This window comes from Narcine bancroftii, chromosome 10, assembly GCF_036971445.1.
Source record: "Narcine bancroftii isolate sNarBan1 chromosome 10, sNarBan1.hap1, whole genome shotgun sequence".
Classification (NCBI taxonomy): Eukaryota; Metazoa; Chordata; class Chondrichthyes; order Torpediniformes; family Narcinidae; genus Narcine; species Narcine bancroftii.
This window is the reverse complement of record NC_091478.1, coordinates 12856364-12879180: the sequence shown is the minus strand read 5'-3', so window position 1 is coordinate 12879180 and position 22817 is coordinate 12856364. Positions and strand designations below refer to the sequence as shown.

Genomic DNA, 22817 nt, shown 5'->3' with positions numbered 1-22817 from the left:
CACCGCCAGTGGGGTGATATCGCCTCAAACCGTGCATCTTGGCGCCTCACAGTTCGGCGGGCAGCAACCTCCTTTGAAGAAGACCGCAGAGCCCACCTCACTGACAAAAGGCAAAGGAGGAAAAACCCAACACCCAACCCCAACCAACCAATTTTCCCTTGCAACCGTGTCTGCCTGTCCCGCATCGGACTTGTCAGCCACAATCGAGCCTCCAGCTGACGTGGACATTTACCCCCTCCATAAATCTTCGTCCGCGAAGCCAAGCCAAAGAGATTTTATAAAATTTATTTTGTAAGGTGGTTTATAAAAATGTTTGCACTAAGATGCTGCCACCAAACAACAAATTTTGTGACGTCTTCATGACAATAAATTCTGATTCAATGCTTATCGTAATTTTGTATTCCTCGATCAAATCTCTCCTCATTCTCCAATGCTCTGGAATAAAGTTCTAACCTGCTTAACCTTTCCCAGTAATTCAGTTTCTCAAGTCTGGTAACATCCTAGTAAATCTTTATGCTCTCCTAATTTTATTGATATTTTTCATGTACATAGGTGACCAAAAACTGCACAGAAAATAATCTCCATATTTGGCCTCACCAATGTCTTGAACATCTTTACCCTAACATCCCAACTCCTAAACCCAATACAGGGACTTTGATTCATGAAGGCCAATGTGCCCAAAGCTCTCTTTACAACCCTATCTACCTGTGACCCCCTCTTTCAGGGAATGATGTATCTGCATTCCCAAATCCCTCTGTTCTCCAGGCTCCTCACTTGAGATGTAATTACTGGAACTTCAAACCTTTCAACTCATTTGAATAGGGTGCTAAATAATAAGGTGACATTTTTTCACAGGATATGAAAGGGCCATGCATTTCAAAAAGCATGAATTTTTGTATTTAAATATTTAAGTTGTTGGAAGCAACTGCCTAGTTTGCATGTTAAAGGCCAGTGTTGTTGACAACTATTTTCAAGGCAACCTGTAGCTCATTGCGATTATATTTCTTCTAGATTTAATACCTTTAACGGTATCGATTTGAATCCTTATTCAGAAAATGTAGTATTTAGTGACTGTTTCTGTTGTATCTACTCGTCAGAATTAAATATATATTGATTTATAATTGATTCTATCAGGCTCTTGTCTTCAAGGTGGTTGATGTCACGTTCCATGGCTTCAGCCACCTCAGGGCTGCTAAACTGAAGCATACTGATCTCAGTTTTACATTGTTACCACTCAGTGGAATCCCCCCCAAATTTTTTCATCTGTTTCTCATAGAGCACATCTTACAAAGAGGCCCTTCAGTCCACCATATTTATGCTAACTTTTTAAATTCCATTTGCTGTATCCTTGTATGCTTTGTCTTTATTAGTGTCTGTACAAATGCCTCTTAAACATACTAATTGTATCAGATCCCGTCCCATCCTTTGGCAGGGCATTGGAGATATTAACCACTCTGTGTCTCCTTATGTTTTCTTCTTCTTCTTTGGCTTGTTTTCACTATCCTTATAAATTAACAGGACAGAGTTTGAAATCTGCTCCTAGCTGGGACCGGGACCATGACTTTTCTACTCGGATTCCCGAAATAGCTGGTGTTGGAAATTAGAATATAATCCTGTCACTTTTTATACCTCCCTGGTCCTTCATCCTGCAGTTTGAATGCCCGTGATACTGTAATTTCTTGTTGCAAAACTATTTCCGAGCTTTTGCTTTGTTTCCTAATGCTGTCGCACCCTTGAATAAAATCTCACTGCCCTGTTTCAAGTTCAAGATCATGTTTACTGTCATCTGATTGTTCAAGTACAACCCAACAAAGCAGCCCGCTCCTGTCCTCAGTGCAAAACACACAGACGCACAACCAGACACCACACAGATACAGACAAGCACTTGGGACAAATACACACATATAAAAAAATAAATATTGTTCAGTAAATATTAGAGTCTTGGATGGTTAGTGTGAGGTGTTCCTTTGATTGTTCAATATTCTCATTGCCTATTTGCTGGTTCTGATAAACTTTTATCTCTTTCCCGATGGGAGCATCTGAAAGATGTCGTGTGCGGGGTGGTACGGGTCGTTAATGACTGCATGCCCTCTTCAGACAATGATCCTGGGAGATCAATTCAATGGAGGTGGGGAGGAAGACCCCAGTGATCCTCTCTGCCACCCTGAGAGTTCTTGTGGCTGTCATTTGGAAAGTAGCAATGAGTAGCCTGCAAAACATTTATTATTTTTCTTCCACAATAATACAATAAGGCTGCTGCTTTTTGAAATTGCTATTAATACATATATTAGCATGATTGTTTTCTTTCAAGCCTGCGACTAGAGGACCACCACTCAGTTCCGGTAATATCACTGAGGAGATTGAGCATAAATGCTATTGATCATTTTTGAAAAAAGCTATTTGAATTTGTTTTGCAACTGCTTTTGAAAAATGTTTCTCCTCTTAGCATGTTAAACTTTGAAGTTTTTGAGGAGAGGTAGTTGAATAGAAATAGCTTAGCAATAGCAAATAAAATTAAAAATATATTGCCACATGAGAATGCATAAGTTAGTGCAACAATTAAAAATATTGATAACTCAAGGAGTCAATTAAATTCAGGTACTGTTGTGAAGTCCCTTTGTTGAAATTTGCTTCTCTTCGGTCTGTCCTTCAATGCATTCAATTAATGTGCTTGGCCCTTAAATGCAGAGTGATGGGCTAGTTGTTTTACTTTCTGAGGAAGAGCATAACCATATAACCATTTACGGAGCAGAAACAGGCCATGTTGGCCTTTCGAGTCCGCACCGGTTCACTGATTTTGTGCGCCCTCTTCAGGCATTGGTCCCGGTAGATCTTCATTCAATAACGATGGGCGAATTCAATGCAGGTGGAATCAATCGTAGAAATGTTTGTGATGTTGGAGGACTAACTGTCAGGGACAAGCCATGGCTGTCAGGTCTCTGGAATAAAGCCAGGCCTTGTGGTCAAAATGAGAAGGGAGGGTGGGAAGAGGAAGGCTGCTTTGAGAGGAGATGACAGCGAGTTCAGCTTCCATCTCATTGTCGAAGAATTTTGCCTGATTATTCCCCAGGGAAAAAAAATTAGTATGGCAGGATGGCAAAAAGAGAAATTATAACCCTTCTTTCCAAGTACAGACTTTGAAGGATTAAATTTTCTTCTTTTCACCACATTCACACCAAGACCCCTGAAAATGATGAGCTTTCAGGTCGGCTACTCTCAAAGTCTCTGGGGTTCACTAATGAGCTGCATTGATATCAAGGCAGTTGGAGGAAAAAAGGCAAATTCTTTACCAGATTATTATGAATCACAGAAATAATGACCCAGAAAAAAAAGTCACGTTCCTTTAAACTACTTATTGTGGTACTTGTAAAAAATGTTAAGCTATTGCGCTGGCCAATTGCCTTTCAAACTTTCAGAGTGATTCAGATTGTGATTTTTACTGTAGGCTATTTTAAGTCAATGCTGCTCATGCCATCTGACACCATTATAGTTGTACCCTAATGTTTCTCTCTGACATCACAAGAATTCGGAGCAGGAAAAGTCCATCTGGCCTGTCAAGCCTTGCTCTGGTATTTAGTAAGATTATGACTGATTAGGCCTTGGACTCAGCTCCGCCTACCTATCTTTCTCCCATAATCCTTAATTCCCCTACTATGTAAAAATCCATCTAATTTTCTTGAACTTAATGAGGCAGCCGTGGGCAGAAAATTCCACTGATCATCTCTCTGGGAAAAGTAATTACTCCTCATCTTTGTCCTAAATTTACTCCCTCCAATTTTGAGGCTGTCTATACCCGACCTATGCGAGTTACGTCTACCTGCACATGCAACCAATTTTTAAAAAAAAATCTTCATTGAAACTACTGTTCAAGAATATATTTCGTATTAAAAGTTCTGTACAGTTCCCAGCAGTAGCCCGAGCTCCCCATGGAACACCGATGCCCAAATCCAATTACTTTATTATTTACTAGAAGTTCATATGTTGAGCATCTTTATTAAAGGCACTGTACATGTATTGACATTTCATCTTAAAGGTTCATTTGTTGAATTTTTTAAAAATTGCTTTAAGACCTCATTAAAGCCATATGCAGTGGGACGAATCCAATCTGAGTTACGACCCATCCTTCGGTCCCAATTGCGATTGTAAGTCAGGGACTACCTGTATCTCATTCAAAATATGAGTTGCCACAATGTAGCTACTAACATCTCCCATTTTCATCCAGGTAACATCTGTGGGTTTCTGCAAATACTTGAGTTTCACCATCAGTTACTGAATCTTTCCCATGAGTTGGACCATCACCTATTTTATGTTGGAGAAACATGAGGTTCTAAGAATGGAAATGGGCCTGGGGTTGGAGAGACGAGAGAACACAGGTGCAGGAATCTGGAGCAAAAATGAAGCTACTGGAGAAACTCACCCGACCAAGCAGCATTAGTGAAGGAAAAAGAATTGTTGACATTTCTTTAAAATTGAGAGTGTAGAAGGGAGATGGCCAATATCATTCAGACGGGGTAGGAGGAGCTTGACTTGGACCAGTTAGGGATTGGTGGACTAGGAAGGGATGATGGACACATAGAGATGGTGAAGGATGGGGGAGATTGAGGCAGTTAGTTGATTGACAGGTGCCAGACAAATACAGAGAGGGGCAAGTGGGGGAAAAAAAAAGAGAAACTTTGGACCAGAGATGGGATACATTTTGGGGAATAAATGAGGCGAGACCTTTTTTTTCCTCTCACAAAAGTGCGATTGGTTCCAGTCTTCCAAATTTCAAATGGCATTTCCCATTTGCTCTCATTGTTACAGGAGAAGCAGATTGAATGTTAATATTGAATAGGAAAAGTGAATGTGCTTAAGAGAGATAACACTGACTTTGTTCAGTGGCTTGAGTTTGCAGGTACAACGTTCAACTAAAATTATGAAATAAAAATAAATTGAACAAAGTAATTAGAGTAAAGCAAGTCAGAGTGTTGCTCAATATGGGATAATACTGAAAGTATATTTCTTTTCTCGAACCCAAAAAGACTTCAACTGAATTTGTGAGTTTCTCCCAGTTTTTCTCAGTTGGGATTTAGCAGTCACTAAATGTTGCTGGCTATTCATTCCACTGGTGTTTACTTACACATTTCCTCCAAGCATTTGGCTTGAAACCTGCTGCTATTAGAAATCCAAAACAGATTGTCATTGCTACAGAAGATGGGAGACTGGTATGAATGGGGCATAGAACTATGTCGCTTTATGCAATTGGACTGAAGAACCTTCACTGAGACCTGTAGAATGTGAAATGGGAATTAGCCGTGAATAGTTAAGTCATTAACATACCATGTACAGTAGACAAAAGAGCAAAATCAAGACATGAAGAGAGGGGTGGGGCAGAGGGTAGAAACAGTTTAAAAATAGTCAATTAAAAAAAAATCCTGTGGTGATGTGAGCAGTGAAACAAACCACGTTGAGGGTCGTTAATGACTGCTTTATTTGAATTTGGTGCATACCCCTTTAAGGGCAGTGCTGGCTCAGTCACCCTGTGTGTGATGACATCATAGACACTGCCTGGGGCGCGCGCCATGCAGGAGATTTGAGTAGGGAAGAAACCCCCGACGGCACCATCTTCCCAGGTCTGCCCCGCCACGTGGCGTTACATGCGGGGCCGGTTCGCCCTGAGCGAGTGCACTGCCACCATCCAATCATTATTCGAATATGAATAAATGAACCCCCCCCCCATTTGTAAGTCAACACTTTCCAGAGAAGCATTTTAAACATTGCATGTTTAGTTTTGTGCATGTGGAGATACCTCAGCAATTAAGTGAAATAGTGGGTGAGTGGGAAAGTGAGCTGGAGGTATAGGATTGGTAGAGATCTTGATGAATGATCACAGTTTCAGGCAATGGACTATTCCAGCCTTATTGTACGTTGTCCCATTATATTACTTATTTCTCAATTATAAATTCTCTTCTTTGCAATTTGCTTTCTTTTATTGGACCCCTCTGCTGCAATAGAACATAGTTGCTCAGCATTTAACAATAATAAGCTCCAGGTTGGAGAAAGCAGCAGGGAGGCAACCATGAGGGAAAGACCTAACCCGCAGAGGGCAGGCATCAAGGGAGCTTCCAGAGACTGTTAACTGTCCATCAACTGGAAGTTTTGATTAAATGGCATCTGTCATCTGGACCTATTCTCTGACCCTAATCAACCTCCTATACCCAATTACATCCCCTCAGTTTGATCTCCTACTGCCACTCTCAAAAGACTCCTCACCACCCACTGCTCAAACTAATATTAACCAACTCCCTGCAACTAAACTACAGCCTTCACTTCACTTAGTAGACTAATGATTCCTGGACAATTAATACCCTTCACCTACTTTTTAGATTCAGATTTATTGTCAGAATACATACATGACATCACATCCAACCCTGAGATTCTTCTTTCCTGCAAGTGAGGCAGAATTTCCACTTACTGGTTGCACAAAAAAAAGCGACTTAATGTATATGTGTAAACAAAAAAAGAAATGTTAAAAAAAAACTGTGCAATACAGAGAGGAAAAAAAATCAATGATGTGCAAAAGTAAGAGTCCTTAAACGGTTTCTGAGTTTGTCATTGAGGAGTTTGATGGTGGAGGGGTAGCAGCTGTTCCTGAACCTGGTGGTGCAAATCTTATGAGACGTACCTTTTTCCTGATGGCAGCAGCGAGAACAGAGCGTGTGCTAGGTGGTGTGGGTCTTTGATGATTGCTGCTGCTCTTTGACGGCAGTGTTCCCTGTAGATGATCTTGATAGTGAGGAGGGTTTTGCCTGTGATGTTCTGGGCTGTGTCCACTACTTTTTCCAGGGCTTTATGTTCAGAGGTATTGGAGTCTCCATACTAGACCGTGATGCAGCCGGTCAGCACAATTTCCACTACACATCTGTAGAAATTTGCCTGGGTTTCTGATGTCATACCAAACCCATTAAAAGCTCCTGAGGAAGTCAAGGTGCTGACTTGCTTTTTTTATGATACCATTAGTCTGCTGGTCCAGGAAAGATCCTCTGAGATAGTGACTCCCAAGAACTTAAATTTGCTCACCCTCTCCACCTGTGATTCTCCCAGAAATCACTGGATCGTACACCTCTGGTTTTCCCTTCCTGAAATCAACAATCAGCTCCTTGATTTTGGTGTCATTGAGTGCGAGGTTGTTGGTGTACCATTCAGCCAAGTTTTCAATCTCCCTCCTGTATGCCTCTTTTTATGCAACCTACTACTGTGGTATCATTGGTGAATGGTGGTGGTGGTGTTGTACTGACCCACACAGTACAGTAAAGTGAGTAGAGCAGGGGGCTAAGAACACCACCCTGTGGTGCTCTAGTACTGATGGAGACTGTGAAGCTCTGAACTGGAAGACCTCTTCTTGGGAACAGATATGGCGGAGACAGAAATTGAGATAAGGAGATGGAATCCTTGCAAGGGGCAGGCCGAGAGGAAGTGTAGTCCAGGTAGTTGAGGGAGTTGGAGGGTTTGTAGTATATATCAGTGGAAAGCTTGTCTCCCGAGATGGAGGTGGATCCCGGAAGGGGAGGATGTTATCAGAGATGGACCTGATGAGTTTGAAATCGGGATGGAAATTGGACACGAGGTGACAAGCTCATCGCGGGTGCATGAGGCAGCCTCGATGTTGTTGTCTATATACCGGAGGAAGAGTTAGGGGCCTTGACTCATCAGTGACTCATCACAGGCGAGCAGGGTTTGTCCAATTAATAGATGCTGCTTAATCAAATGCTCTGATTACTAACAGGTCACCCTGGGGCTTCCTTGGCGCAGTCCCTCTTTTAATCCAGCAGTGCCCTCAGTGCTGCCCCTTCATCTCATGCCCCTGTAACACCAGTCACAAAATACAGCTGTATGACTGACAGAACAGAAAGATATGATACAACACATTCAGAATCAAATAAACATCCAGATTATCCTGAGGCTGAGTTGAATAAAAGAATTGTAATAAACTAAGCACTTAAGTCCTTTATTATGCCTTTTAGAAATCTCTACATTTAGGGGAATGACTTGCAAAAGTGTCACATATCCAGGAGGAATTATTCCAGCTTAAATTAGAGAACAATGGTATTTCTTTGAAGAAAATGTTCTGCAGTCATAGTTGCCTCATCCAATTCAATGCATTACACCATAGAACCATAAATATAGCCACTTAACTTCACAGTTAATGAACGTTAAATGTCAATCAGAGCCATGTGACTTGAGAGAAATTATTTATCTGTGCCCTTCAAAAGGAATTTGGATGTTGGGCTCTTTCCAAGCTGTCTATTTCTTTGTTGTGCTACGTTTTTATGTTGGTCAAAGTAGGATCTTAATAAGAACTCTGGAAGGATTAAATTTCAAAAATGTATTTCATTCATAAACTGGAAGAAGCAGTGTTTAGTAGCAAAGTAACTTGTTGGAGAATGAAAGTCAGGAGTACAAGTCTATGAAGTCAGAGGTGGTCAGTTCTTTATAGCCTCACAACACGGTAGAAGCTCTTGTAACAAGAACAATTGTGCTTAATACCAATTACATGAGTCAAACGGAGATTTGTTCAAGAATTGTTTTGATCAACAGTTTCTGCACGATCGTCTGACTAAACGGAATTTGCATGAGTAAAGGACATCACAAACCCAAGGATGGTTTAGTTTCACTAATAGATATGAAAGCAATCTCGGTCAGGGTTTTACATCTTTTGCTTGCAGTTCCAGATGTAAAAAGACTTTAAGATGTCAACTAGTCAGTATAGCTGGAAGTAGGGATTTGCCAGAGGTCAAGTTTTCATGGGAGTGTAACATTCTCTGATGTGTTGTTCATGGTTTAGGGCAACAAGAGTGATCTTCTATGTAACTTTAGGAGAATGCTGTTCATGGGAGCTGAGTACAGTCATCTGACACATGGATCTTTTAAAAATGTACAGGTCCTTCCTGACTTGCTATCTATGTGAATTAAATCCTTCTGCACATCCAACCAAAATATTTTTAATAAAGAAAAAATATAAAACTTACAGTTTCAGTGAAAATCGGGCCTATCTCTGATGGCCACCAGGTAGGGAATTCCAATTATACATCCATTTCGAGATACAACCACTCATCCAGAACAGAACATGGATGTATGTTGCGGAGTACTTGCATTTATTTGTCAAATTACCCATTGTACTGAACAAATCATGGTGAAGCTATTAATTTGGAGATCATTTTGTGACAAATCATACCTGGCCTCTATGATTTCCCCCAAGCATTATATCCAATTAAAGATTTAATTCAGTTTCCTGTTGGCATTCCTAACTGTTTCGTGCCAGATTGCTTTTGATGCCATCAGTCCTAAACCTGTGCTGCTCATCGGTCTCTCTCAAATTCATGTTGTCTACTTCTTCAGGGCACTTTCTGGTGACCATTCAGATGACTGAATATTAAATGGTTATGTAATAATTCAGAGATTTTTGCAAATTGGCTCCAAATCCTACTATTCAGAGTCCAAATTGATTACTGTCTCTTCCTATGTAGTAATTTAATTTTTAATTAATTTAGACCGGCCCTTCAACCCCATGTCGCCAAAATATCCCAATTAACCTACAACCCCCATACATTTTGAAGGGTGGGAGGAAACCGGAGGACCCTGAGGAAACCATGCAAGAACAGGGAGAACGTACAAACTCCATATAGACAGCACTGGATTCGAGCACGGGTTGTTGGCGCTGTTATTGGATTGCACTAACCATGCTGCCTGCTTATGGCTCCTGCATTGAATATTAACCTAGCAGATGCTAGGAATTGAATCTGAGGATGTTTTATTCTTCCTAGCTCTTAAATGTTACATTAATTTTTATTTTCCTGCAAGCAAGAACTTCAAAAGACTAAGATGACAGGACAAGTTGTGGGCTAATTTGCTTCTCTAAATTGCTTCTGATCCAGGTGTTGACACGAGAGAAATGTTACGCAGTGGTTCTCAACCTTTATCTTTCCACTCACATACCACTTTAAGTAATCCCCATGTCATAGGTGCTCTGAGATTAGTAACGGATTGCTTAAGGTAGTATGTGGGTGGAAGGAGAAAGTTTGAAAACCAATGACAATTTTTCTCAAGCAAAATATTTCAGTACAATTTGGTCTAGAGCAATGATTCTCAACCTTCCCTTCTCGCTCGGTACCACCTTAAGCAATCCCTTATTAATCACAGAGTACCGATGCATAGGGAATACTTGAAGTGGTATATCAGTGCAAAGAAAAAGGTTGAGAACCACCATGTTACAGGAAAATAAATGAGTAGTAGAACTGCTGGGAATTCACAGAGGGACAGCAAAGACTCGATGAACTGAGTAGCATGCTTCTGTTCCATGTGAAAATATAAAATATGATAAATTCAGTGAAACAAGGGTTCTTTACCCACCATCCCTTGTTTTAAGGCAGGGAAGGGGGCTCATAAACTTTGAACAGAGTCCAAAGGTGGCCATGGCTAAAAAAAGGTTACGAACAACTGGTCTAGAGGAATCATCTAGAACATTTATTGTTGAAAAGCAACAATGCAGAGCACATGTACGACAAATTTAACACCAATGTATCCAACCCGAAATGTACACCAGATTTTGCCCCACCAATGCAAGACAGCTTCATTGTAAGAAGAGACACAAATGGAAGTGATGCCTTCATGGAAATAAGCTTTTTAGCATCGGCTGAGAGAAAGGCAAGTTGAGGAAAGGATTTAATGGTCTTGGCACTGGTGAGGAGGAGATGCTTCATCGCATTGTTAATGATGTTTGCCATCATTTGTTGTTGACTGAGACTTCATATGTCTGATGGAGCGAAGGTAAGCTGGAATGTCTTAGTTGTGGAAGATACGTGTCTGGGCAGTTTCTACCTCATCTATTAGATGCTTCAATTTAATCTGGACTGGAAAAGCTTAACTAAGATATTTTGAAAGCTGCCTATGGGTATAAAATTGGGTCCTGTACATGTTTGGTGTTTGGAGTGTGATGGATTGAGTGTCTTCAGCTTTTATTTTTTATATCAGTTGAAGTAAAAAGGAAACCGCAGAAGACTGACTTATTTAATATTTGAGATCATAAAAGGCAAAGATAGATTATCTACTAACACTTCTGGTTGATTCCAAATATTGTAGTCTGCTGTTATTCACTTGTGTTGAGCTCCACCATGTTGAGGACAAGTCTGATCATGAACCTTGGTCTTCTGCCAACTGTTTAATTGCCAGTCCATATTCATGACTGCATGTAGCAGCGCTACAGAGCTTTAATTAGATGGGTGGTGATCTGTATTAAAGCATGGAAGTTTCTGAAAGGAATTCACTGGGTAGATGCTGCAAGGTTATTTCCTTGGAATGGGAAGGGACAGCTCATCCCATTCATTCAATGCTGACTCCTAATAGAGCAATTCCAACTGCCCCATTTCCCCTTTTGATTATTTTGTCACTTAACCAATTCTAAGGGGGAACTAAAAGCAACCAGTTTTACCCTACTCTGCAGATGTGTGGTGGAAAGCATGCTGACCAGTTGCATCATGGTCTGGTATAGGAACACCCATATCATCAACAGGGAACTCTGCAGTCAGAGAGCAGCAGCAATCATCAAGGATCCACACCACCAGCACACGCTCTGTTCTCGCTCCTACCATCAGGAAAGAGGTACAGGCGCCACAAGACTCGCACCACCAGGTTCAAGGACAGCTGCTCCCCCTCCACCATCAGACTCCTCAACAACAAACTCAATCAGGGAGTCATTTAAGGACTCCTACTTGTGCACTTCATTGATTTTTTTTCTTATTGCACAGTCAGTTTGTTTGCATTTCTTTATTTGTTGATGAGTATGTTGTAAACAGTTTTTATTGCACTAGCAATAAGTGGAAATGGCTCACCTGCATGAAAAAAAATCTCAGGGTTGTATGTGATGACATGTATGTAATCTGACAATAAATCTGAAATCTGACACCTTTGGGATATTCCAATCTGAAGGAAACTCCCACACTCATGGGAAGAGGATGCAAACTTCACTCAGACAACATGGAGCTCAGCCAAAAGCCTGGATCCCCGTGAGGCAGCATCACTAACCGCTTCATCACACACATAAAGACTAGGTCTCATTTCACATCAAGGACACCACATGCGCTCTATGCGCTACCATTGTGTGAAGGGGAGAAAACTTTGCGATCCATGAGATGCGCTGAGCCATGGTGTTCTACTCCTCATACTGGCACGTTCACTGCATGAAGAACCCTGGATAAAGCGGGAGCTTTGAACAACATTCCAGAAGTAGATCTACGTAAAAAAATATTGTCTCAACCTCGCTAAGATGCAAAAACAAGACTACGTGCATAGTAAACAGAATAAGCATCGTATTATAGATATAGTTAAATAATGTCTCAACCAAGCAATTCATGAGAAGATGAGGACACAAACTCAAAGCTAGAGTAGGTCTTACAACAGCTTGCATTGATCCTGCCATTCAATCGTCACACCTGTTTGTTGGCTTGTGAATTTTCCTTCAAATTTCCTGTGTCTCTCAGCTTCCTTCAATATCCAACCCTAGACTTGAATATGCTCACTAACAGATCATTAATTGCACTCTGGATAGTGACTTCCAACAATTTATCACCCCTCTGAAAGAAGTTTCTCTATGCCTCAGCACTAAATGACCAATCCATAAAGCTAAGACCTTGCCTCTAATTCCAGGTACAGCAGGAACTCAGCGGGTCAGACAGCATCCATGGAAGGCAATGGGTAATTGATGTTTCAGGACTTCCGTTCCATGCCTTTCTCCAGTTTTCAGTATCTGCAGTCTCTCTTGGTTGCCTTGGATGTTCTGGTAGGGTAAAACTGCTGGCTTTTTGTTGCACCTTAGTATTGGCTAAGTGGGATGAGGAATATGACTACAGGGAAGGAGAATGGTAAGAATTGCTCTGCTAGGAATCAACATGGAATCAATGGGCTGGGTTTCCCCTTCCTGTGTCTACTCGGATAGGTCGGATAATAAGTATGAAGTCAAGTAGGTCCTTCCCTTTCATTTGTTCTGCCATGCACGATACAGTGCCAGTCTGGTAACATAAACACAGCAGTGAAGTTGAAGGCCTTCACTCCTCAACTCCTTTTCTGTTCTCTGTGTTTCCTCAAGAGCAGGTCTGATTCATTAGCTGAGCAGTTTGTAGGTGGGTGAAGAAAGAGTAATCAGGAAGCTTCTGAAGATTCACTTGGCCGAATGACATGAGATTTGGCAATCCAGAGACAATGTAAAGAACACCTGGGCCTGCACCGTCCTGTTTCTGCAGGTCGTTCCCACCACCATTAGTGAGGTTGATTTTTTTTTGAGACTGGAATGTAAAATGCTGCTGGGAATGTTTGAATCTCATGCTGTGACCACCGCAGTGCTCAGTTCCATTAGTTTTGAATACCTTTGTCGTTTTCTTTATTTTCATTATAACCTTGGTTTATGTGATCAAGTAAACTAAAGGTCAAAAGAAATATTGAGTATTTGACACACAGCTTGTGATCTGTGTGGCTGCACTGTGTTGAGCCGGTTAGTAGAGGCCACATCCACCTCCATGCAAAGCAGATGAAAAGCCTGCCCCACTCTCGGTTGCCTTACCGATCATTTTGCTGAATTAGTGGGGCTCTGGATGTACATCTGCTCCCAACTATGGTTGTTTGGTCAAAACAGCAGAGATGAGGAGAGGTTTGTGCACTTGGACTTTGTGTCAGTTAATTCAGTTAATCTTTTTCAGGTATAGTAGGGTGTTTTGGGTTGCTTCGTAATGCAGTATTAAAAAATATTTTCTACTTGCAATAGGAATGAAATTCATGATTTTTGTTCTTTAAAAATGCTTTGAACATTATTTGAAGATAAACCAATTCTGATTATCTAAAATTAGAATTGAAAATGCAGCAGGCCAGGCAACATCAGTGGAGCTTTCCTGTGAAACTGTATCACTGAGTGGTTACTGCTTGTTCGGATTTAATTTTGCGTCATTCTGTTTTTTCCTAAGTCAGATACTGTGTAAGGACCACTTAGTTGCAAGAACTCCATGGCAACTCTTTAATAGCTGATCAACGGTGTATGTTTCTGATCCATTCTCTAGGTTGCTGAAGGCCTTCATGCATGCGTGTGCACATAAAGTGAGATATGTACAATTGTTTTATAATATACCAATTAGATCATGTAAAATGGCTTAACTTAACTAGATGGTTCTTAATAATCACCCTCAATATTCTGCACAGTTCCCAACCACTTTACTGGATCAATAATCCTGAATGTTTGAGCTGCGGTGCTCCTTGTCACTGGAAAGTGCATGCATTTATAATGCTGAATCTGTAACAGATGAATGCTTCCATGATTCTGAATAAACGCCAGCCAGTATTGATGTGGAGAATTGTGGAAAAGTCCCTGACAGAATGGTCAAAAGGAGATGATATTATAGAGGCTCTGTGAAAGTGGGAAAAAGCATCGTTTTTCTTTGTGAGTAGTCCATCTCACCACATGAAGCATTTTTTGTTGTCACTGGCTTAGTAAATTAAACTCAACCAAAGATGAAAATATTTTAAAAATACATAGACCTGGAACATTAACATTGCTTTCTATAGTATCCGCCTCTCCGCTAAGTATTTCCAGCAGTTCTTATTTTTAGCTGATCATAATCCTCAGTTTACGTAAATTAGTTAAATGTGAACTAAACGTACATTTTATCCGATATTTGTTTATCTGATTTTTAATCTGGTGTCTCCTTTTCCTTAGTTATAAAATAAGTGGTCTTTTGTTGAGATCACTTGCATTTCCTGTTTCTTTTGCAGATCTCCAATTAGTTATCTCTCAATATCTCACAATTATTTTTAACGCGATGTTTTTTGATTTTCTACCTGAAGAATAGCAAGATCTTTTTCTTTTGAGCCTTAAGGATAAGCATTTTTATGTTGCTTTTTTTCTCTCTCTTTGACAAGTTAGGAATAGTCTAGGGTGGGAAAAGAACACTGTCATTTAAAAAAAAACAGTATTGCAGCTACTATTTGAAATTCTCTGCTAAACCTGGACTGTAACGCTTAGGATGTAATCTTGCAAAACTTCTTGATAAAGGTGATGAGAGGAAGTGCGAGGCTTCCTGGCTGCACTTCACAACATTATAGTTTCACACCATTTGCACTGTTTTTTAACAAGAATGCTGGACAAGATGGTATTCATTCATTTGAGGTGTGTTCCATGGTGAAAGGCGCCGAAGGCAGTACAAATGCAGAATGCACAGAGTTTTCGTGAGATAAATCTGAGAAAGGTGGGTATTGTTCTTGTGAAGGCATTGGTGTCGGAAGGGTGATGGGGATCACATGGATAGGTGGAGCTGAGTCCACAGTCAGATCAGCCATGGTCTCATTGAATGATGGAGCAAGATCATGGGACTTTATGGCCTACTGCAGAATCAGGCATATGGTCATGAACGTGTGCCACAAAATTTGTTGTTTTGCGACAGGATTATTGTACACGACAAGTCCAGAATTTGCTAGAAATGACATTTCTGTAAATAAACCATTTCGAAAAATAAATAAATGAGTGCGAAAGAAGACAAAATGTGAAGTAGTGTCTGTGGTTCATTGTCTATTCAGAAACCTGATGGCGGAGGGGAAGAAGCTGTTTTTGTTACATTTGGTGATCATCTTCAGGTTCCTGTACCTCTTTCCAGATGGTAGCAGTGTGAAGAGGCCATGGCCTGGGTGGTGAGAGAAGCTTACTTCTTGAGACACTGCCTCTTGTCAATGTCCTTCATGAAGTGAAGACTAATGCCCACGTTGGCACTGGCCAAGTTCATAGCTCTGTAGCCTTTTCCTGTCCTGTGAATTGGCACCCCCATGCCAGACAGTGATGCAGCCAGTCAGAGTGCTCCCCACAGTACACCTGTCCAAATTTGCAGGAGACTTTGGTGACGTACCAAATCTCCTCAAACTCCTAACGAAATATAGCCACAGGTGAGCCTTCTTCATGATTGGATCGACATGAATGCCCCAGAAGAGATCTTCAGAGATGTTAACACCCAGAAATTTGAAGTTCTTTCCCCTCTCCACTACTGAGCCCGTGATGAGGACTGGTTTGTGTTTTCCTGGGGTTTGTATTTTCCTGGTTTCCCCTTCTTGAAGCCAACAATCAGCTTGTTCGTTTTGCAAACACTGAGTGCAAGGTTGCTGTTGGGACACCACTCAACTAGCTCATTGCCTCTGTGATTCTGCTGACAACCATGGTGTTATCAGTAAATTTGTAGATGGCATTTCTTCTGCTCCTATTTCTGATGTTTTTTATGTTTATCTGCAAGGAAAATTGCTAATTTGAGTTTTATAACACAGTGATTATGTTACTAGGTAAGTAGATCAGTAGACTGTTGAATTCATTGAAAAGCTAATAGTATCCTCTCCCAAGTCAACTTCCTTAGCATTGGAGCCTTGATTATTTTGAATTAGCCACATGTGATAGGGCAGATGCTTTACAGACCCAGCGACAGGTCCTGAGGTAGACAACATATTTTGAGTTCATTTGAAGTATGAGACTAGCAGGTAGACAGAGAAAAAAAGATTCAAGGATATACTCAAAGTTTCCTTAAAGAGGTGCAGCATCTCCACTGAGCTAATGGGAATCTCTGGCGTGCAGAAAGAACATTTGGGTTGGTGATGAAAACCTGTAGGCCAGTGGTTCTTAACCTTTTTTCTTTCCACTCATATATCTACTTTAAGTGATCACTATGCCATTGGTGCTCTGTGATTAGTAAGGGATTGCTGAAGCTGGTATATGAGTGGGAAGGGAAGATTGAGAATCACTGCTCTAGACCCAATTGCTACTGAAATATTTTCCTTGAGAAAAATTGTCATTGGCCTATTTCCTTATGAAACCGTGCACATCACGAGTCAATGCGGTACGATTAAGGCAGTGGTTTTCAACCTTTTTCTTTCCACCCACATCCCACCTTGAGCAATCCCTTCCTAATCAGAGCACCGATGGCAGAGGGAATATTAAAATGGTATGTGAGTGGAAAGAAAAAGGTTGAGAACCACTGCCAAGCTTGTGTGGCGGGACCACACAGAAACCTTGTGTAATTAGCGCAAAAGGGGCACCATCTCACAAACCACTATCCTGCGTGGTGCATCGGCTACCTCCTGCCCCTCCAGTTTCCTCTTTAACTCATTAGTTAGATCTGCAAAAAGTGCAGTAGATGCAAAACACCTTGGCTCCTTAAAGACTGCCTCAGAGGCTGATCCGTGGACAAGAGTTCACATTTTCTCAATGTTATTTCACCAGAGAACAATAAAGTATTAATAACAGTGATTATGGAAAGACCTGATGTGATTTATATAGAATGCTATTCAAAATAGGAAATCCTGGTTTGTTAGGTCATTGGGGGTGTATTTAAGGCAGGGTTTGTCAGGTATCAAAGGTTATGGGGAGAAGGCAGGAGAGTGGGGCTGAGTCAGTCAGAGAATGGATCAGCTCATGATGGAATGGCGGAGAGGACTGGGCAGGCCGAATGGCCCATGTCTGCTCCTATATTCTCTGTAGCAACCGCATTCAAACTTTTTGTTACTTCAATGAATGTGTTAACATAGTTTCTTCTGAGAGATAGATTTGTTGGTAAGAGATGAAAGTTACAAGCAGCATGAATCAACCTTGCAATTCCTGCCACTCTTGATAATTTTCAAAGATCTTGCACACACTTTTAGGTGAGGTTCTGACTTCAAGTCATTCAGTTTTAATACCCCAGATCAGGAGTGGCAAACTTTTTAATTTTTAATTTAAACATACAGCACGGTAACAGCCCATTTCGGCCCACAAGTCCGAGCCGCCAAATTAACCTACACGCCCCAGGTACGTACGTACTCATGGGCCAAAATTAAAAATTAAAAGATTGGCCACCCCCTCTGCCTAGAGTGGTAGCTCCACATCACTGGCTCCTCCACCAAATGCATACACCAAACCCCCCCAACCCGTGTTCCTCATTGTGGAAATTAGTGCAAACTACTTTGTTCAATCTTTGTAAGTGACCACATTACTTCTGAGAAACTGCATGCACATGACAAGCTTCTGATTCCAAACCTTTGGTTTCATCTGATCTTCCTGTCTCACATTGCATTACCACAATGCATGGTACATGCTTAACCAAGTAGAGAGACCAAGTTCATGGCCTAAAGAATTTAAAAGATATATTTTGCATTTTATCAACTAATTTCCCTTCTATCTTTGCTGGATTAATGTTGTCACTGGCCACACCGCTCAATTCCCACGCCCATAGCACTTTTTGGAGGTTCACCAGGTGTGATTTGTACACTTTCTACTTGTAATTCATTTTTATTATTTTCAAGTAACTGCTGAGTCAATCCAGGTTAAATCTGATGCTATATTCGCTCACAAATGAACATTTCACCAAAGTGTGACACCTGACAAATACAGGTGTAGCACGCCCTAAAAGTGGAGAGGGTCACTGTGTGTCCATGGATTCAACTCCAGCTCTTGAAGCCCCTGCAGCTGCACAGACTCCTATGCTATCCAACTGCAATCTGAGCTCCAGATCCAAACCCCCCCTCCAATGTGATCAGGAAGCCTTCAGTGCCTGAAGCCCTTTGGGAGTTCTTCTTGCCCTCAGTACCCTTTTGAATCCTGAGCCACCCTAAAAGTACATGCAAGGACATTTCCTATTGCAAGGATTAGATTATGAAGAATGGTTACGTTCATTGGGAATATTTTCATTGGATAATCAAGGGCAGAGGGAGCATAAGGATTGTTATTCTAAGGTCTCCAACAGAACTGGATAATCAAAATCAAAATTTATTGCCATGAACGTGTGACACGGAATTTGTTGTATTCCACAGCATTACAGATGCAAAAATTGCATTTAATAAAACATAAATGAATGCAAAAAGAAAATAAAAATTGAGGTAGTGTCTATGGTTCATCTTCCATTCAGAAATCTGATGGCAGAAGGGAAGAAGCTATTTTTGTACCATTGGGTGTTTGTCTTCAGGCCTTCTTGATGGTCGAAGTGAGAAGAGGGCATGCCCTGAGCGGTGAGGGCCATTGAGTGTCCGTGGATTTGCCTCCAGCTCCTGAACCCTCTGCAGCTGCGCAGACTCCTGTGGTATCCAACAGCAACCCAAGCTCCAGATCCAAACTCTGACATGATCAGGAAGCCTTCAATACCTGGGAGCTCTTCTTGCCCCTCAGTACCCTTTTGAATCCTGGTTCTGATACCTGTTCCCAAGAGCCAGACTCTTCACCTGCAGCCTATGTGGGTCCCTGAGCACCCTTCGCTGCTCCACTGCTATGGTCACCGTTCCTATAGGGTTGGTCTTCTCCTTCTCAGCGGGGACTGGGGGGGGGTGTTTTCCCCACTTCTGATGCCCTCTGCCAGTCTGTTGCTCCCTGGAGTATGCAACCCCTTTGGGCACAAGCGCTGCCATCTTGGGCACAAACCTGTGGTTGCAGGATTTTTGTTTCAAAGCCCCGTTGGCTCCTCGAACAGGCTGAATGGAGCCACCAGCATTTGGGAGGTTGAATCCTTCCGAGTAGCGCTGTGTCTCCGCTCTCCCAGGTCCGTCCGTGCCAGTGGCAGTGCTACTGTTACAGCTTCTTCGGCAATACCGCCATTTATTTTCCCAATCCATCATTTCCTCCAAGAAGGAGCCTATGGATTTAAATTGGTGATGTTTTAAGACCCCATTAATTGGAGGGAATGTGTCACAGTATAAGTTGGCCAATTGCTTATCGCAAGGTAATCAGGAAGTTTAGTCACCTCACGTCATCTTGTAGCACATTAGCAGCACGATTCAGCTAACATGGAGAACCTTATGTTGGTTTCAATCAAAGTTGAAACCTCCACTGCTTAGTTCATAAGAGCCATTCATTTGAACTTCATCAGAATGATCATCAGTAATCACAGCAGGTCTGTCCAACTGTTCAGGGAATTCTGACAGGAGAATTTCTGACTGGCCACTCACTAAGTGATAATTAAGCATTCGTGGCTCACTTTGACAGTACCACACATGGATATGCCTTTATCTATTGTCTGACTTTGTAATTATGGAATGTGAACATATTATCTCTGATCCAATGTTTCCTGAGAAATCTGCCAATAACATTGCTTGGTATTAATTTTCTGTTCTACTTTTATTCCTATCAACTGCAAATTTGCTTGAAAACCAAAGCCAGGCTTTAGAATTCGAACAATAATTTACGCTTAGCAGTTCATGAAATCTTGTTGATTTTCAGATCTATAAAGGAGAATAATCGTGCTAAATTTCCCCTGCTGGTACACAGGATATATAATGCTGCTGTGGGAGCCATTATTATTTAACAACAGATTTTTATTGACTGCATTCAAAAGATATGTCCCAGCAGAATTAGGCAAGGATTAGTCCCAAGAGTTTGAAGGGTCTTCACTGTCAGGCTTATTGAATATTTGACACTCTCTCAGAATCCTGCTTGCAAAATTTGTTTATGAAATGTTCTACATCAGTAGTTCTCAACCTTTTTCTTTAAGTATTCCCTTACTAATACCACTTTAAGTATTCCCTTACTAATCACAGAGCACCTATGGCATAGGCAGGGTGGGGGGCAACCTTTTCATTTTTAATTTGGACATACAGCACAGTAACAGGCCATTTCGACCCACAAGTCTGTACCGGGGTGGGGGGGGGGGTAAGTTAATTGGACGACACGGATTCGAGGGTGGAAATGGCCTGTTACCATGCTGAAGGTCTGAATTAAAAATGAAAAGGTTGGCCACGCCTGGATAGGAATTACTTAAAAGTGGTATGTGGGTGGAAAGAAAAAGTTTGAAAACAACGGTTGTACATGGTAATGCCAGCAGAAGACTGAGAGATTAAGTTAAAATTAGAGTGAAAGAATCATACAGCACAGAATAGGCCTTTCGGCCAACTTGTCCATGTGTGCCTGTTATTCTGGACTCATCTTTTTGGTCTGCATTTGGTCCATATCCTTCTAAGTTCTTCCTGTCTTTATTATCTGATTCAATTCAATTTATTGTCATGTAAGTGTCCTATTACCACAAAATTACCTTTAGTCAGATTCATCATCAGCAGGAATTGCCTGAAGTGCCTCTTACAGTCAGAGAAAGAGGAGCAAAAGAGAGTCGTTTCCCCACCCCCCCCACCCCAACCCCAGAGTCGCCGCATGTGTGGATTCACCTCTGCAGCCACACAGTCCAGACTTTCACCAACCCGAGATTCAGATCTTCACCTCTGACATGGTTAGGAAGCCTTCAGCATCCTCGGCACCAACTCACATCCTGGTTCCGATACCTGGTTCCCATCGAGCCAGTCTCCTGCAGTCCCTTGACCCCGGTGGTGTCCAGTAGCTCGCAGCCAGCATGGGCTCTTCGCCTCGAGTCGCCGACAGTCAGTGGTGTTCCTCTGCGCAGAACCCCCTCACTGGTCCACTGCCACGGTCACCGTCTGGTGGGTTGTCGCCTCTGCTTCTCCTTCTCGAACAAGGGGTGATCTTCCCATGTTCTGGTGCCAAGCGCCAGTCCTCTGCTTTCCCGGGCATCTGCAACCCCATCGTGGCTCCTTTAACAGGCCGTTTAAAGCCTGTACCAAGCGGATGGCAGTCGCCGCAGGGGAGCATTTGCCTCCCATTCCTTCTCTCCATGCGTCCGCACTTGTGACAGTATGACCGTTACAGCAGCTCCAGTTGTGTGCTGCCATTCTACTAAAATGCATTTTTTGATTGTTGTAATTTAGATTGCATCCTTTCGCTGCTACCCTCTGTGAAAGGATATATTAATTTACTCAAAAGTTTTATCCTTTGGTAGGTTCTCTGTTGCAATTCAAGATGTTATCTTTATTTTGTTCCCTGCTGTTATTTGTGATGCATTTAGTGTACTTCCCTCTGTAAGAAAAAAATGTCTTTAAAACATCATTACTTAGTTCCATTTAACGGGTGCAGGAACTGGTAATTAATTGTTCCAAAGATGAGAATGTGGAAAAACTTTTGCCAGATTTGCAAGGAACCTTTCTGAATTTAAAACTAGTAATGAAGGCATTTCCTGGCCTGCAATAGAATAGTCTAAAATTCTAAATTTTATCTGATCTGACCTCTGATATTTGGAGAAAGGAGTTTTTTTTCCTGCAATTTTGCTGACCTGTGTCAAGAGGCCTTTGCTCTTTGAAACTGGCCAGATCACAAAGCATAGTCCCCTTCTGAAATTCATTATCTGTTCAGTTATCTTGCCTCAGAAAACAACATGATATTTTTGCAAAAAAAAGAAAACCCATCAGAAATTTAGAATAAAATTACTTGGGCACAATGGTTTGGGGTAGAGCAGAGCTGTTCATGTTGACTCCAAATCTACCATTTTTTTTAAGTTTCAGAACTTTTAGGAGGCTGTGTGAGGTGTAATTTTCTTAAAATATAAATGATAATTTCTCAAGCTGGAATTTGTATTTGTCGCTTTTACGTGGTTTTCACACAAGTATTTGTTGAGTTTCCCTCCGATGAAATGACTGCATTTTGATTAAATACTGAGAGTATAATGGATTGCAGTTGTTTCTTTCAGCCGTTGAAATTTGTGACAGTGTCTGATTTAAAATCGATGGAATGCCCTTGACATTAATTAGTTTCCTCAGAAGGTCCATTATTTCTTCTCCAACTTCATTTCATTTGCACCTTAATAACTGAATATAGCCCAAACCTTAGCAAACCTTTTCTTTGATTACTTAAAATTTTTTAACAAGCTTTATTCTTGTCATGCTTGTTTCATTATCACAACGTATGAAAACCACTTGTGTCGGCCCATGTCGATGAATGGGGGAAGTAATTTAACATCTACTTCACA

The 22817-nt window shown here is 41.4% G+C and overlaps 1 protein-coding gene across 2 annotated transcripts in view; it reads left to right on the top strand.

The window, feature by feature from the left end:
* The window catches only part of LOC138744175 (G protein-coupled receptor kinase 5-like), a 243370-nt gene that overhangs the window by 45817 nt on the left and 174736 nt on the right, over positions 1-22817 (top strand). The window contains exon 1 of one of the 2 annotated variants that reach the window (XM_069899883.1): positions 12692-12729. The exons of the other annotated variant lie outside the window; for it this stretch is intronic. Within the exon in view, the coding sequence (XP_069755984.1) occupies positions 12726-12729 (4 nt within the window). The 5' untranslated portion in view covers positions 12692-12725. Of the gene's footprint in view, positions 1-12691; positions 12730-22817 lie in introns of those variants that run through there. 2 annotated transcript variants of the gene reach the window in all.